Source organism: Siphateles boraxobius, unplaced genomic scaffold (assembly GCF_051911475.1).
Source record: "Siphateles boraxobius isolate OS27281-9 unplaced genomic scaffold, OSU_SipBor_1 90, whole genome shotgun sequence".
Lineage (NCBI taxonomy): Eukaryota > Metazoa > Chordata > Actinopteri > Cypriniformes > Leuciscidae > Siphateles > Siphateles boraxobius.
Window position 1 is genome coordinate 432,501 of NW_027509220.1, and position 17,588 is coordinate 450,088.

A 17,588-nucleotide genomic window follows, 5' to 3' on the forward strand; every position below is an offset into this window, starting at 1 on the left:
TTATGGGGACAGAAGCTCAGTGTTGATTGTACACAAACTCAAGTCTGAAAGGCAATCCTATGTTGACTGAAAATGCAGAACTGATGTTTGGAGTCGCTAATAAGATTAGTGCCGTGTATATGTATCATGTGCAAATGTGTGTCTATGTTTGGCTGTGTTTTTGCAGTGGTTGTTGGGGGATACTGTAGTTCAGGTGAACTGACATAAAGCGTGAGTGAGTGAACTGAGGGACTCAATGTGTGCGTAAGACCAACAATGCTTGTCAATCATTTGGTGTCACAAAGCCTTGAGCCAAGTTTAGGGAAACAGTAGTTATGTTGGGTTGGGAGAGATACATGTTTGAGCACGAATTAATAGGGGTGTAACAATATATTGTGTCACAATATATCGCAATACAAAACTGCAACAATATCTATCATGTATGGTTTACCCAAAATAAAAATTACTGTGTGAGAAAAAATTCAAGTTTTCAGAGTTTTAGTGTCAGTACTACATTAAACATTCTGTAAATGTTTATTCTGACAAAACCCAACTGTGACCATATATTTTTATAGTATTTTCATATTTTTTATAATTTTATTTGTAGAATTTGTAATACTATTTGTATTACTATTACTTGTTGTATCTGTATTTGTATATGTGCACTGGAAGCTTCAGTACCAAGGACAATTCCTTGTGTGCGCAAGCACACTTGGCAATAAAGCTCTTTCTGATTCTGATTAAAGCAATTCAAGGCAAGGCAAGTTTATTTATATAGCACATTTCATACACAATGGTAATTCAAAGTGCTTTACATAGAAGAAATTAAAATAATCAAAAGAAATAAGAATAATTAAAACAGTTTAGAATAAAAAAATTAAAATACAGTGCAAACAGTCGGACGAACAGTGGCACAGTGCTCATTCAGTAAGTGCACAGCTAAACAGAAGTGTTCTGAGACTGGATTTGAATGTGACTGTAGGAGCACATCTGATCTGATTTAGCATAGTAGCTAAAAGCGGACTCACCATGTTTAAAGTGAACCCTTGGTATTTCTAGCTGATGTGATCCTAATGATCTGAGTGATCTGTTGAGTTTTTAGGCTATTCAGTGAGTATATCTTCAATGTATTGAGGTCCTAGGCCATTGAATGATTTATACACCAGTAATAATACTTTCAAATCAATCCTAAATGTAACTGGGAGCCAGTGTAAAGACCTGAGGATTGGTGTGATTGAGGACTGTCTTATGGTGTTTTTGGGAAGGCCAGTGAGGAGTCCATTACAATAATCCACCCTGCTGGTGATGAAAGCATGCACAAGTTTCTCGAAGTCACAAGTCTTGACTGGAAACAAAGCATCTAATTTTTGCAATATTTTTCAGGTGGTAGTATGCTGATTTAGTTATTGCTTTGACATGAATACTGAAACTAAGGTCTGACTCCAGAGACACACCAAGATTCCTGACTTGATTTTTAGTTGTTTGACCCCTAGACTGAAGGTATGCGTTCACCTTGAGAACTTCATCTTTGTTTCCAAACGCAATGACTTCAGTTTTGTCTTTGTTTAACTGAAGAAAGTTTTGGCACATCCACATCCAATTGTTTACTTCATCAATGGATTGGCACAGGGAGTTAATGGGGCTGTAATCGTTAGGCGATAGGGATAAGTAGAGCTGTGTGTCGTCTGCATAGCTATGGTAAGCGATTCAGTTCTTTCTCATTATTTGGCTCATTGGGAGCATATACAGGTTGAATAGGAGTGGCGCAAGAATTGAGCCTTGAGGGACTCCGCATGTCATGGATGTCCACTCAGACTTATGGTCTCCTATACTCACATAATAACCTCTGCCTCCTAAGTATGACCTGAACCATTTTAGGACTATCCCAGAAACCCCAACCCAGTTTTCCAGCCTGTCAAGAAGTATGTTGTGATCGACAGTGTCAAATGCAGCACTGAGGTCGAGTAGTACCAGCACTGATAATTTGCCTGTATCAGTATTTAAGCGAATATTGTTTATTATCTTTATGAGCGTTGTCTCTGTGCTGTGATGCGGTCAGAAGCCTAAGAATTTGTTCAGCTGATTGAAGACAGCTTTTTTAGTACAGACAAGGTTAAGTAATGTTTTTTTAAATATGGTTTTCGTTTTCAGATATACAATTACTTAAATATACTTCTGAGCATGTTGTTATTTATAAATCACACAATATTTTGATATATTTTTGGGAGCAAATAATTAAATATGTCAGGGTGAAGCAACTGTCTTAAAATCATGAAGAAAAAAGACTCATTAAAAGAATATTAAACAGAAAACTAAAATAGTTTGGCATAATCTTTTATTATCATTCCTAAGCGATTATACAGTTTTGTTAAAATATTACAAATATTTGAAATAGATTGGCTGCCAAATCAAAGTCATGTAGTGCAACCAACATAAATTAAATAATATAGTAGGAAATGATGTCATAGAGAAGACCTCTGTCAGCTCTCATGACTGTGTGCCAAGGTCAACAAGTCTCTGAAAATATCGAATAATTTGACCTTTTTATGAAAAGACGAGGATAGTTCTGGTTGTAAAATGGCATGTGGTAAAATTTCCCCAAAATGTTATTTCTGATTCAAAAAATTCAAGATATTTAAATAGGCCTACTGTTTATCTTGTAACAATTATTAAAAGCAGTTATTACCCATGTTTTAGAGGCATTCGGTTGAATCTTTTCTTGAAAATTGTATAAATGGTTTATTTTTAAACCAAATGGAACCAACATGAATCCAGAGCACATTTCTAAGAACTTGACACAGTACATGATATTGACACAGTACATGATAGATTTATAAAGGTTATTTTTCTTTTTCTTTAACACTCTCATATGTCCTTCTACAAATTGTCTCATTTGTGTCTATTGTCATTTCTCCTAAGGAATCTTATTTGAAGCATCTTTAAATACAGAGTTAAATGTAGATCTCGTCCTCCCTCTGCCTCTCTCCTGTACGTTTTTTTATCTGGTCACTCGAGACATAAACACACACTACTTTTCCCAGAACTCATTGAATGTAGGATTCATGGTGCTTGAGCTGGTGTCTCTGAGGAGTTTTCCATCCTCCTCACACGGCTGAGAGGCCCAGACCAGCTAAATCAAGCCTTTCATAACCACCAGAGAACAGAAATGGCCTTGTTGCCAAGTCATTGCTTGTTTGTACTGTAGTCCAGTTTTTAGAAAACCTATGTTTAGAATGGTATCTAATTATGTGACAAGGGGAAATTACGCAGGGTGCTTCATGTAAATGTATTGCCATTCCAACTGTCTTGCTGGTTCTAATCTGTTTTAATCGTTTTTTATAATATAAAGTGAATCATGCTTATTGAGGGATGATGTACGTAATGCTTATTGAGGAAAGAATTTACGACACTGAAACCTAAACTTAAGTTTGTTTTTGCCCAGTACATATTATGTTTTTTTTTACATATTCATGATTCTTTGGTATGTAATGTTGCTGCTTGAGCATGAAAAAGGTCTGCAAAGTCACAACGTCCCTCCAGCGGGAGTTATTCTCTATATCAGTGTAAATGTTTCTGAACTCCCTGAAACGCCTCTATTGTTGTCTTGAGTTTTTTCCGGGAACGAACATGTAACAATATTCCTCATTTAAATAATTCATACGCAGATGCAGTTAGTTAGTAATGTGTTGAAACTGCTGGATATGGATATGGCAACTCCCAAACACACTCGAAAAGCTTGACCAATCACAACACACTACTCCAGCCGACCAATCAGAGCACAGTGTGTTTTTCAGAAGGAGGGGCTTCATAGAGACAGGAACTAAACAGAGCGTTACTGACAGACTGTGAAGAGAGGAGCGGCAACAATGGAGAATATGGGGAAAATATATGTTTGTTTTTTTAACATTCAAGCATGAAAAGCTATTCTAGTAGAGCCCAGCAACAAAATCAAGACTTTGTAAAAGGGCATAATAGGTCCTCTTCCAGACCTTTTAAGTCAGTAGTTCTCAGTCATTCGTTTTTTACTTTAAACTTTCCGTGAAGTGTCCACTTGTTATACACTTAAGAATCATTATTTTTTCTGTTTTGTTTTTCTACTCTTTACAGACTCGCAAACTGACCAAAGTGGAGAGGCAGCGCTTCAGTGAAGAGGTTGAAATGCTCAAGGGTCTTCAGCACCCAAACATTGTGCGCTTTTATGACTCCTGGAAGTCCACTGTGAAAGGTCACAAGTGCGTCCTGCTGGTCACTGAGCTCATGACTTCTGGCACTCTCAAAACGTCAGTTTGTCCTTCATCTCAAAGTCTCATCTCATATTAATTCCTCTTTTTTTGCTGCTGAGGTAAACATTGTTATGCTTGCCAATTTCCTAGGTATCTAAAGCGTTTTAAAGAGATGAAACCAAAGCTCTTACAGAGGTGGAGTCGTCAGATCCTTAAAGGACTTCACTTCCTGCACACTCGCACCCCTCCCATCATTCACAGGGACTTGAAGTGTGACAATATCTTCATCACAGGGCCCACTGGAAGTGTGAAGATCGGGGACCTTGGCCTGGCCACACTCAAGAGGGCAAGTTTTGCAAAGAGTGTAATAGGTAAGTCATTGGAAACTACTCTAGTTTCTCAGTAAAGATTTATCTTACATCTGAGATCTTCAACCTCATTATGTTTCAAGTTTCAAATGAAACATTCAATTCTATATTTGAGGTTTTCACCAGGAACTTTAAAAAATGCCATCCTCCCATTGCTTCCTATCTCTTCTGGACTGTCCTATCAAAAAAAGGCTATTACAAAGTCCACATTATTACAAAGTCCACATTATTACAAAGTGCACTTTTGAAAAGTGTTAAGAAACATAGTCAAGAAAATGTACTCTCTTTAAGAGACCATTTAATGAATCAATATTTTGTTAGTTGCACACAGTTTTTTAATATCCTGTACTTCTAAGATATGAAGTACACTACAAGTACACATTCAATACAATTAAGCACACTTCTTTTTCACAAGGGTTCTGAGTGATTACCATATTTACATGGTGGTATTCATATGGTACTTCAAGGTAACTGTGGTTCCCTTTCGTTGTCACTCCGAGTTACGTCGGATGACGACGAATGGGGTTTCGCTTAGAACACCTATCGACTTCGAGTATTACAAAACGAGCCAATGGCAAAGAAATGCCATGGGTCTGCGGAATTTGCATAGCGTATCTCCGCCCCACCTCGTGGGTATAAAAGGAGGACGCCAGCAACAGGCAGATATGTTTTCGCTTCGGAGCCAAGAGCATTTCTTCACTCCACAGTCATCTCTGACTTCGCTCTACGAGACGAGCTTCTCTCTCCGGTGTTGGTGTGACGGCGATCTGCAGCGAGCTCACAGTGCCTGCTGATCTGTGCAGTAATCTGCCAGTGTGTGTGTGTGTCTCCCTGTGCGCTTCAACATCGCGGAGTTTTTTCTCTCCTCTCATAGAAGAGCTCGCACGCGGCACGTCTTTTTAAAGACGGCTCGCCCGTGCATTTCTGGTTGCAGCGGACTGGTATCGGACTCTGATGGGCACGAGCGCTGTCTAGTGTGTTTGATCATGCTTGAACAGCGCTCGTGGGTGACTCATGTTCTCGCAAGGGAACGTGATCATCGCGTCATAAATAGGTCGAGACTCGGTGAACTCGCAAGAGTGAGAGTCCCCTCATCCACCCCCCGATCTTCGGCGGGTGGCCAGGGTGACCTGAGGGTTACGGTCTGGAACAAGGCGCCGACTATGTGTCCGTGACCCCAGCCCCCCTCTTCAATGACGGTGCCCGCTAGTGAACTGCTGATTCCCGCGAGTCTACCCTCTGGTGGCCCGCGTGTTTCAGTTGAAGCTACAGAGGAAGATGCCATGTCTGTTGCAGCATCACTAGGTGGGCTTGAGTCTTCTGGAAGTGAGGGCTCGTCACAGCTGCCACCTTCCGGTGTGCATACGGCTGTGCCTGAGTCTGATCCGGAGATGACGGCCATGCTTTCCTGGGACGATTGGTTTTGGGTAAGGCCGCCGACCCTCGTCCGTGGCAAACCCCAATACCTCTCTTCCCGGACGTGCATGATGAGATCTCGAAGTCCTAGAAGACCCCCTTGTCTTCTCAGGACCGCTCGCTGATCTCATCCGCCTTTCCTCCCCTCGATGGGGCCGCTGCCCTTGGGTACACTGGGGTTCCCCCGGCTGAACGCTCTGTTGCGATGCTATGTGTCCTCAGAGTGCTTCTTCTCGGCGCAATCCTAAGCACCCGCCCGTGGCCTGTAGTTTTTCGTCTACGCTTGTGGCGAGATCCTATAGCGCCACGGGACTGGCAGCCGCCTCACTGCATGCCATGGTCATTCTGCTGGTCCACCTGACCCAGATGCTCATGGACCTGCACGAGGGCGGGACTGACCCAGGGCTCTTCACTGAGCTGCGCGCCGCCACTGACCTTGCTCTCTGAGCGACGAAAGTGGCCGTACGCTCCCTGGGTCAGGTGATGCTCACCAGTCTGTGGCTGAACCTGTCTGATGTGCTGGATGTCGCGCGCACCCGTCTGTCCGACATTCCCATATCCCAGGTCGGCCTCTTCGGCGGTGCGGTTGAGGGCTTGCCCAACAGCTCTCAGCCGCCCATGAGCAGAGTGAGGTTGATTCTGTCCCGACGGCCCCGCCGTCCGCTCAGATCCCTCGTCTGCCCACCGCCGAAGGCGCCCTCCCGCGGCTCCCACCCCGCCCGTTCACGGGCCGGCTCTGGGGGCCGCGGGCGGACGCCACAGCCCTCTCCAGCCCCGCCCCCCGCTACACGCCGGGTTAAGCGGCGCTCGTGGGACGGCACCTCGGCGATGGAGCAGACTGAGGTTGATTCTGTCCCGACGGCCCCCCCGTCCGCTCAGATCCCTCGGTCTGCCCACTGCCGAGGGCGCCCCCCCGCGGCTCCCACCCCGCCCGTTCACCCGGGTCGGCTCTGGAGGCCGCGGCCGGACGCCACAGTCCTCTCCAGCCCCGCACCCCGCTACACGCCGGGTTAAGCGGCGCTCTTGAGTTGGGCTCCTCAGAGATGGGACTCAGTTCTTTCCAGGAGTTGGTAGCAGGACCACTCCTTTCCCCGGGGAGGGCCGGGGAAGAATCCTTATTCTCCAAAGAGCTGATTCTCCCGTCTCTGAGCACAGAGTTCTCGGACGTCACAGAGCGCCGCCCACAAGCCGTGCTCTCCTCGTCCCCCTCTGTCCCAGAGGTGGTTGACATGGTGTGCCGTCCACGGACCGCTTCGCCCCTGTCCCCCTCTGTCGCCAGACCCCTGGCAGAGCAGGCCCCTGCGGGACGACCAGCCTGGTCCTCCCCTGGCCCCTCTGCCAGGGCGCGGTTGCTAACTGTGCCCCCACATCGGGCCGCTATGCCGTCCACGTCTGGGCCAGTTACTCCGCTTCGCTGCCCCTCCGGGGGGACGCCTGTGGTCGCATGATCCCGCTGGTTCAGTTCCTGGGAGCCTGGTTAGAGCTTCCCCGTCTGTCCCACTGGATCGCGCGTACCGTCAGGCTCGGCTATGCGATTCAGTTCGCACGGTCTCCTCCCCGCTTCAGGGGAGTCCGCTCCACTTTGGTCGGTGGCAATGCCCCTATCATGAGAGCAGAGATTGCCACCCTGCTGGCGAAGGGTGCAATCGAGACTGTCCCTCCAGCCGAGATGAGGCCCGGCTTCTACAGCCCCTACTTCATTGTCCCCAAGAAAACCGGTGGGTTACGGCCAGTCCTGGACTTGCGCGTGCTGAACCGCTCCCTTCACCGGATGCCGTTCAAGATGCTCACCGCCAAACGCGTTTTCGAATGCATACGGCCCCAGGATTGGTTTGCAGCGATCGACCTGAAGGACGCCTACTTTCATGTCTCCATTCTTCCTCGACACAGACCGTTCCTCCGGTTTGCTTTCGAGGGGCAGGCATACCAGTACGCGGTTCTCCCTTTCGGGCTAGCCCTGTCTCCTCGCATCTTCACGAAGGTCGTCGAGGCGGCCCTTGTTCCCCTTCGAGAGCAAGGGGTTCGCATCCTGAGTTATATCGACGACTGGCTGATCCTAGCTCACTCTCGAGATCAGGTTTGCGAACACAGGGACCTAGTGCTCCGGCACCTAGCCCGTCTGGGCCTTCGGGTCAACTGGGAGAAGAGCAAACTTTGCCCCGTGCAGAGGATCTCTTTTCTCGGTATGGACATCGACTCGGTCGCCATGTCCGCGCAGCTTACGAGCGAGCGCGCGCAGTCACTGCTGACTTGCCTAAGACAATTCGAGGGCAAGAGTGCGGTTCCACTGAAACTTTTTCAGAGGCTCCTGGGGCATATGGCATCTGCAGCCGCGGTCACGCCGCTCGGATTGCTTCATATGAGACCGCTTCAGCTTTGGCTTCGCGACCGAGTCCCGAGGTGGGCATGGCAACACGGCACGTTCCGAGTACCAGTTACTCCGACCTGCCGTCAGTTCTTCACCCCGTGGACGAACCTCAGTTTTCTACGGGCCGGAGTGCCCCTGGAACGAGCTTCGCGGCATGTTGTTGTAACGACAGATGCCTCCTCCACGGGCTGGGGTGCCATGTGCAATGGACGTGCTGCCGCGGGCTCCTGGACAGGACCCCGCCGCCTCTGACACATCGATTGCCTCGAGTTGCTGGCCGTACGTCTTGCTCTGCGCCGCTTCCGGGCCGTGCTCAAGAACCAACACGTACTAGTCCGTTAAGACAATACCGCCACTGTAGCGTACATCAACCATCAAGGTGGTCTACGCTCCCGCCGTATGTCGCAACTCGCCCGCCACCTCCTCATATGGAGTCAGAAGCATCTGAGGTCGCTTCATGCCATTTACATCCCCGGAGCCCTGAACTGTGCAGCGCACGGCTTCAGCCCCTCCCGGGAGATTGGCGACTCCATCCCCAGTCGGTTCAGCTGATTTGGGACCAGTTCGGGGACGCACAGATAGATCTGTTTGCCTCTCACGACTCGACCCATTGCGCCCTGTATTATTCCCTGACCGAGGGCACGCTCGGCACGGATGCACTGGCGCACAGCTGGCCGCGGGGCCGCAAATATGCGTTTCCCCCAGTGAGCCTTCTTGCGCAGACCCTGCGCAAGGTCAGGGAGGACGAGGAGCAGGTCATTCTGGTCGCGCCATACTGGCCCGCCCGGACCTGGTTCTCCGAACTAGTACTCCTCGCGACAGCACCTCCCTGGCCGATTCCCCTGTGCAAGGACCTCCTTTCTCAGGGACGGGGCACCCTATGGCACCCTCGTCCCGATCTTTGGAACCTCCACGTGTGGCTCCTGGACGGGACGAAGCAGGTTTGAGTACCCTTCCACCTACGGTGGCGGCTACCATCACTTCCGCTAGAGCGTTGTCCACGAGACACGTCTACGCGTTGAAGTGGAACCTCTTCGTCAACTGGTGCTCTTCTCTTCAAGAAGACCCCCGGAGATGTTCGATTAGTGTCGTGCTTTCCTTCCTTCAAGATAGGCTGGAGCGAAGGCTGTCTCCCTCCACCCTGAAAGTCTATGTTGCCGCTATTGCCGCACACCATGACCCAGTCGAAGGTAAGTCTGTTGGAAGGCACAACCTGATCATCAGGTTCCTGAGAGGAGCGAGGAGACTGAATCCTCCTCGTCCTCCTCTCGTTCCCTCTTGGGACCTCTCAGTGGTTCTAACTGCCCTGCGGAGTGCTCCCTTTGAGCCTTTGCAATCAGTGGAGCTTAAGTTCCTGTCTATGAAGACAGCGCTCCTGGTTGCATTGGCCTCCATCAAGAGGGTGGGGGACTTGCATGCATTCTCCGTTGACGAAGCGTGCCTGGAATTTGGGCCGGCTTACTCTCACGTGTTCCTGAGACCCCGGCCTGGATATGTGCCCAAGGTTCCTACCACTCCCTTCCGGGACCAGGTGGTGAACCTGCAAGCGCTGCCCCCGGAGGAGGCAGACCCAGCCTTGGCACTGCTCTGTCCAGTACGCGCCCTCCGCGCCTATGTAGACAGGACGCAGTGTTTCAGGACCTCAGACCAGCTCTTTGTCTGTTATGGTGGGAAGCTGAAGGGAAAGGCTCTCTCCAAGCAAAGGTTGTCTCACTGGATAGTGGACGCCATTGCCTTGGCATACCAGCAGCAAGGTCGACCGTGCCCCCTTGGTGTGACCGCCCACTCCACCCGGAGTGTGGCATCCTCTTGGGCTCTAGCGCATGGCGCCTCGCTAACAGACATCTGCAGAGCTGCAGGCTGGGCGACACCTAACACATTCGCCAGATTCTACAATCTCCGAGTGGAGCCAGTGTCCTCTCATGTACTCGCTTCAACCAGCTAGTACTGGACCCGCTCAGGTGTCTTCGCTTGCTCGCCATTCCACTCCACGGACTGGATACGTGCGATATTCTCCTCAGATGAGCTTCCCCGGAAAGCCCTGAGTTCCTCCAGCACTCCTGACGTTGGCGCCAGTGTCTATTGCCTGTGCGTCGGCTAGGTGCCTCCCGTGTGCATGGTCCCTCCTCTGAGCGACCCCCACATGTGTATTTCCACTGTAAGCCTCTCTGAGCGTGTGTCTTTCCCTTGGCAAGCCACCTTGCCACCCCTGGGGTTGAAATATTCCACCTGCGGCTGGACACCCCAGTGTTCTCCATATGTCTCCTTCGGGTCATATGTGTATTCTCTAAGTCCCCCCCCTCTGGGTTGGCAGTAATTGCATATTTCCCCTAAACTTTGGGATATGCTCCCCAGTGTACCTTGGTATTCCTGTGCTAAATAGGAGTCCTTCGTCCGTGCCAGTCTCACGACAGGGATCTCAGATTTACGCAGGGCACTGGAAGACAGCTGAGAAGGTGGCGTGATTAGACTGGTAACCCCATTCGTCGTCATCCGACGTAACTCGGAGTGACAACGAAAGGGAACGTCTCGGTTACGTATGTAACCCTCGTTCCCTGAGTAGGGAACGGAGACGTTACGTCTGCCTGCCACTTTCCGCTGTACCGCGGGGATCGCCTGAGCTCAGTCTTGGCTCCTCAGCGAAGAAACATATCTGCCTGTTGCTGGCGTCCTCCTTTTATACCCACGAGGTGGGGCGGAGATACGCTATGCAAATTCCGCAGACCCATGGCATTTCTTTGCCATTGGCTCGTTTTGTAATACTCGAAGTCGATAGGTGTTCTAAGCGAAACCCCATTCGTCGTCATCCGACGTAACGTCTCCGTTCCCTACTCAGGGAACGAGGGTTACATACGTAACCGAGACGTTTTCCCAAAAACACAGTATTATTATGGTACCTTTTTGTTAGTGACGTCTGAGCGTCCTCATATTGTGTTTAACAGGAACTCCAGAGTTCATGGCTCCAGAAATGTATGAGGAGAAGTACGACGAGGCGGTGGACGTCTACGCATTTGGCATGTGCATCTTGGAGATGACCACATCAGAATACCCATACTCAGAGTGCCAAAACGCTGCCCAGATTTACCGCAAAGTTACCAGCGTGAGTTTCAGCCTGCTTGTATTATAAATATATTTCATGCCTTTATTAATTTCTCAATAATTTAATAATTTAGGGGTTTGTCTAAGAAAATATTGATACACAACTGTTCAATAGATTGGGGCGAGAACGTTTTTTTTAAAGAAGGAAATTAATACTTTTATTCAGCACGGATGCATTACATTGATCAAAAGTGACAATAGAGACATTTGTAATGTTGAAAAGTATTTCAATTTCAAATAAATGCTATTTTTGAACATTCTGTTCATCAAAGAATCCTGAAAAAAAAAAATTTCCACAAAATTAAGCAGCACAACTTTTTTCAACATTGATAATAATAAATGTTTCTTGAGCAGCAAATCAGCATATTATAAGGGTTTCTGACAGATCATGTGACTGAAGACCGCTTTGCACAACAGGAATAGATTACATTTTAAAACATATTCACATAGAAAACGTCATTTTTCACAATATTCCTGTTTTTACTGTATTTTTAATCAAATAAATGCAACTTTGGTCAACATTAAAAATATTAATTGTGAGATTGCTTTGAAATAGGTCCTATGATCATGCACATGTGCTGCTTGCATTATTTTGCATAAGCATATGTCCGTCCATTCCGTATGTCCTAGTTTAATCTGTCACACAGACAGATCTGAGAACTTAAAGCCAGCATGACAAGTGCAGTAAACATCCTCTCTTTATTCCCTTCTTTCCTTCCCTTCCTGCTTGTCCTCGTTTCCTAAAGAGCTTGCTGTGTGTCATCTTTGAGCAGTGGTTTAAGACTCATGCTTCGGTTTGATTAGAGCTTCAGGCAGAGTTTGGAATACCCCCCGTCTGTATCCTGTTTGCAAAAGCCCAGGACTCGTCTCATTGTGAATCTTTTGAGAAAGGCCCTACAGGTCACATGTGGACACAGAGAGGTCGACTCCTGTTATATAACTTGTTGATACAGTATATTCACTTGTCTGCCCCTTATTACATTTGGAAAACTTCACCTCTAAATTACATCAACATGTTTACGGCATGGCTCAGATGTCTTCATGTAACTAATGTAATGTAAACCAATCTATTCAATAGAAAAACCTTTCTTAATATAACAGTTCAAATAAGGGAAACTTATTAACGTTAGATTCACTCATAGTTTATAGGTGTGTATCGGTACACAAACTTGACGGTTGGGTATGTACCTCGGTATTGAAGTCACGGTTCGGTACAGCAGGGGTTAGAAAACTAAACACAAAATTTCTCCTTCTTTTTTCTTTTCTTTAATTAAACTGTGCTTTTTAACAAATGTGTATGTGTTTAAATAAATTCTATTATAATTAAAATTGTCTAAAGGATAAAAAATCTATCTTAGCTATTGCTGTAAACTAAATGGGGAGCGCTTAATTACACATTACTATAATATTAAAGGTTACAATTAACAACAGAGCCCAAATTTATTAAATTCAGTTGCTATTTATTTTTAGATATAATAATCAACACTAAAAAAGTACTGTAAATTGCATAAAAGGCAGGGTTTGCATTAACTTCTAAATCTAATTATAAAGTTAATTTTGTACACCAATTCATTTTTGAAATATAATTCTTTACACAGTGGCTGTCATAAGTTGTTTTCGTGACAATTTTAATTAAACATACATTAAACAATTAAGACATTACTAACAGCTTAAGTAAATATAATACACAGGCTAATATAGTGCATGCGAACTAATCAGCTGTCGACACTAAATGCCTGAGGTAAATGTAACGCTACACAAGATATTATTCTCAAGCTGTTTTATTGATATCTTTCTGCAGTTGAAATACTTGTTGAGATATGTAAACATATCAATCAATCAGTCGTCTCTTCTTCTTCTGCACTTTTTACTGGTAGCAAACAGCGTTGCATTGTCGCGTGCGCCCCCTTCTGGACTGGAGTGTGGATCGCCTGTGACTGTAATCGTCGTGCGACTGCATGCACCGCACCGTGACGTATGTACCGTACGGTTCGGGATGAATACATATTCCAATACAGCCCTAATAGTTTGCAGTTAAAAGTATTTTTACCTACAACAACAACCTTTTGTGGATTGAGACATGTTGTACCTCAACAGGCTTTTAGTAATGTTTTGATTTTGCATGTCAGAAAACAAGTTTATGATGTTTTTAAACTAATAGCTAAACTTTACGCGGATGACGCCAGTGGTTTTGGTTTATAGGTGTGTTAAATAACGTGTCTTGAAAGAACGAAACAAAGCCTGCTCTGAAAAGGCTGTTGAGTGTTAATGACAAAGCCAAGGAGCGCACCGAAGTGTAAACGCAACAGGCACTCATCCAAAACTCCCATGAACTCCATGCTTTATGCAGATCATGCTCCACAAATATTACACGAGTCCACTGGGAAAGTGACCTACTCCAGCTGTAATTCAGCCCTCAGCTGTAAATCTTTGAAATTGAACAGTTTAACTTCACATTATTGAAGACTCTTGTGTAGTCGAAGTAACTCAAATGTGACAAATAACAGGTGTGAACTGTTGTAGATCTTAAAATTATTAAAATCAGCCAAGTGTTGTGAAATGTATTTTGGAAGACATTAATATTTCAGGGCTTTATTACATTTTATCACTGGGTTCAAGAACAGATTAAGGTAAAAGAGATTTACATAGATGCTATTATTAATAATTAAAAAATGTTTCTAAGTGTCTTGTATTACTGAAAGTTAAAAAAATGGATTATTGCACAAAACATTTGCGAATAAAGCACCGTTTGCATCCATGTTAGACGCTTCTGGGAGGTCATTATACTTTGGCTCAGGCATTTCAGAATGATCAAACCAACATTTGTGATGCTGTGCGATGCGATCGGTCCACTGGTTAATCCAGTTATCCAATCACATCCACTGTGGCAAAGTCACATGAGTTTAGCATTAAGTTGTGCATTAAGCTGTGCCTCAACTGAGTGCATACGTTTTTATATGCATCTTTATTATTTCTGTGCATCTTGGCATTTCCATCCAGTGTTTTTTATGCAATATCCCAAAATTCCCATAAAAATAGGTGGATGGAAGCCTAGCTATTGTCAGTAACAAATCAGCAACTTTTACAGAACTATTTGCCTGTAGCTCTCATGTAACTCACTGTGATTAGATTATCTGAAAGGGAATCATCTTATTAACATTTGAACATTAGATTAATGATTGGCATTATTAAAACTTATTAAGCCTCTTTGACTGATGTTTTTCTCAAACTTTTGACATTTCTGCTGTTTTCAGGGTATAAAGCCAGACAGTTTCTGCAAGGTGAAAGTTCCAGAGTTAAAGGAAATCATTGAAGGCTGTATCCGCATGAACAAAGATGAAAGGTACTTTACTGTAGATCAGCTTATTGATTTGATTTGACACTTTAAAAATGTTCTGTGATCCCAATATGGTATAGAAGCAATATATATATATATATATATATATATATATATATATATATATATATATATATATATATTCACCTTTTGTTGCCATTATGTGGAATTATTCTGGAATTATTCTCAAGTCACAGTCTTTAAGAAAGTGAAATTTCTTAAGATGCTGCTAAATATGATGTCATTCTACAGAGCTTGTGTTTTTAATTAAAAAAACCCCTTAATGTCACAGGGTCAACAGTGGTTTTAATGAAAACAAACTCAAAATAACAATCTTTGAACTTTCTAAATAGAAATACTAACACAGACCACTTAAAAGAAACCAGAAACTGGTGTTGCGAATTAATCAAACTGTGAATCACCATAGAAACTAGTGCAAACATAGGAAACAGGACAGGAAACAGTGACACTTAAATTATATACTGACACTTAAATTATAAATAATAATACATCCACCCACAATGTTATAATATTTATCTACTCCACTTTCCGACAACTTGGCAAACCATGTAGCTTTTGACTTTGAGACTTGTATTCTTTGTATTGAGCCAAATATGTGATCATTATGTGATGTTTCAATGTTTAAAATCAGTCAAACATCTTTTTGTTGTATGAATTTACAAGGCATGAATCAGGGTTGTTTCTAAACTATTGTACACATTCTTTTAAGCTAAAATAAAACAAAAATTTCAATGAAAAGGAAGATATAAAAATAACTACATTTTTTTAGATAAAACAAAAGATTATAGGAGTATGTTTTACAAGAAAACTTTTTTTTTTAAATTTTTTGTGAAATTTACTAAGTTTGAGTGGAAACTGTTCCTACACCCAGTTTTTACAGTGTATATAAAAGTCATGTATCAAGAAAAAATATCCCATTCACCTGCGTTTGGATTGTGAAGCGTGAAGTCTCGTGCAACTGCACTTTTATGCTAAATTATTTGACTAATTGAATCATTATTATGCTTAAATAATTGCACTAATTGAAAACAGGTGTATAGGTGTATTTGTATATTTTCAAATACAACATTATTCACAAAACAGGTTTAGCTATGAAATGACATTTATTTCAACCTAGTTTTATACATTGAGTTTGATTGTATTCATATCAATCTCTCTGGATAGATACACCATCCAGGACCTGCTGGAGCACACGTTCTTCCAGGAGCACAACGGCGTTCACGTTGAATTGGCTGAGGAAGATGATATGGTCAAATCCGGCCTGAAGCTCTGGCTTCGCATGGACGACACCAAGAAGCTCCACGGAAAGTACAAAGACAACAACGCCATCGAGTTCCTGTTTGAGCTTTACAAAGACGTGCCAGAGGAGGTGGCACAGGAGATGGTGAGCTTCACACATCTTCTCATGTCCCACTGCGGTGTCTCACTGTCAGCTTTTAATCTGTTTTATGAAGGGATCCTAGGTGTGGTTACATTCCTCAGCCACTATGACTCAGTGGTTTACTGTCACTTTAAACACTAAAGCCAGATATTCCCCTCAGGGATCAACAAAGCCTATGTGTTCACAGATGTACGTTAATATGTGGGTTGAGCTTCCTGCAGAGATCTGCAACAATGGTCCTGAAGCTTTGATATTCACACAGCTATTAAGTAAATATGTGTATCTTAGTAACCTATACCTGTAATTTAACAGGTGTTTTTTTTTTCTTTAATGAAACGTGATCAATAGAGTTTCTCTTTAAAATAAAGCATTTTGCATTGCAACATTATTTTCATTACAATTTAGCACATTTCTTCACTCATTTCTCATTAGCAGGAGCCGAAATGTTTCCAGACATTTTTCTTTTTAGTTTTTGCTAATACCCTTATTCTCAATGTCTATTCTCATTACTGTAAGACAGTCATCTTTCTGATAATTGGTAATGAAATTGAGGGAATGTGCTTAATTGAATAAAAAAAATGTTAAAACCTTTCATTAATAGTGTTGTCACAATATCCAAACTTTTGTAGTCGGTACCAATGTCAGAAAGTCATCACTGTTCTCTGTACTAATTCTGATACCAAACTACCAAAAAATAATAGAACCTTTGGTAACACTTTATTTTACAATGTCATTGTTACATGTAAAATGTACTTAGTTTAGTAATTAAACAGTTAATTATGTATTGTAACCCTAAACCAAACCCAATAGCAAGTACATGTTGTTAAAACTATATTACTCAGTTTGAAAATAAAAATTCTATATTAAATGAATAAATATATTTAAATAATTAAACCAATTAAATGATAATTTAATAATGAATTAAGTAAATGATACATTGAAACAGCATGTAGCCTTCAAATATGAGTAAATATTGCATTAAAATGATCAAATGAAAAGTTAGTAAAAAAAAACAACACACACATTATGTTTAACAGAGCAGGTGGCAAGTTTATACACTACAGATTTTATTTTCTTTAAGCAAAATATAATTTATTACTTTGGACTCTTGTTCCCCTTTTGTAAGATTCACCTTTTAAAGGATCAAACCTGCAGAAATTAGAAATAAACAAATAAATAAATAGATAGATAGATAGATAAATAACTAAAAGAGTAAATGACTTCATAATACAAATATTATTCATTTTAAATTTAATTTAATCCTAAATATATTTATATAATTTATTAATATCTGCTTTGTATTCTTTTAAACTTAAATTTTTGGGGTCTTTCATTTATTTTTTCATGTATTTTTGTATTTGTCTATGTATGTGTTCATTTATTTTTTATATGTATT

At 43.4% G+C, this 17,588-nt stretch overlaps 1 protein-coding gene across 2 annotated transcripts in view; it reads left to right on the forward strand.

The window, feature by feature from the left end:
- wnk4a (WNK lysine deficient protein kinase 4a) overlaps positions 1-17,588 on the forward strand; it is a 74,819-nt gene that overhangs the window by 30,886 nt on the left and 26,345 nt on the right. For both annotated transcript variants that reach the window (XR_013201267.1, XM_077224640.1), the window contains exons 3-7: positions 4,087-4,259; positions 4,353-4,573; positions 11,297-11,454; positions 14,708-14,796; positions 15,976-16,195. Coding sequence is in view for 1 of the 2 variants with exons in the window: in XM_077224640.1 (XP_077080755.1) it covers positions 4,087-4,259; positions 4,353-4,573; positions 11,297-11,454; positions 14,708-14,796; positions 15,976-16,195 (861 nt within the window). In the remaining variant the exon portion in view is untranslated. The remainder of the gene's footprint in view (positions 1-4,086; positions 4,260-4,352; positions 4,574-11,296; positions 11,455-14,707; positions 14,797-15,975; positions 16,196-17,588) is intronic.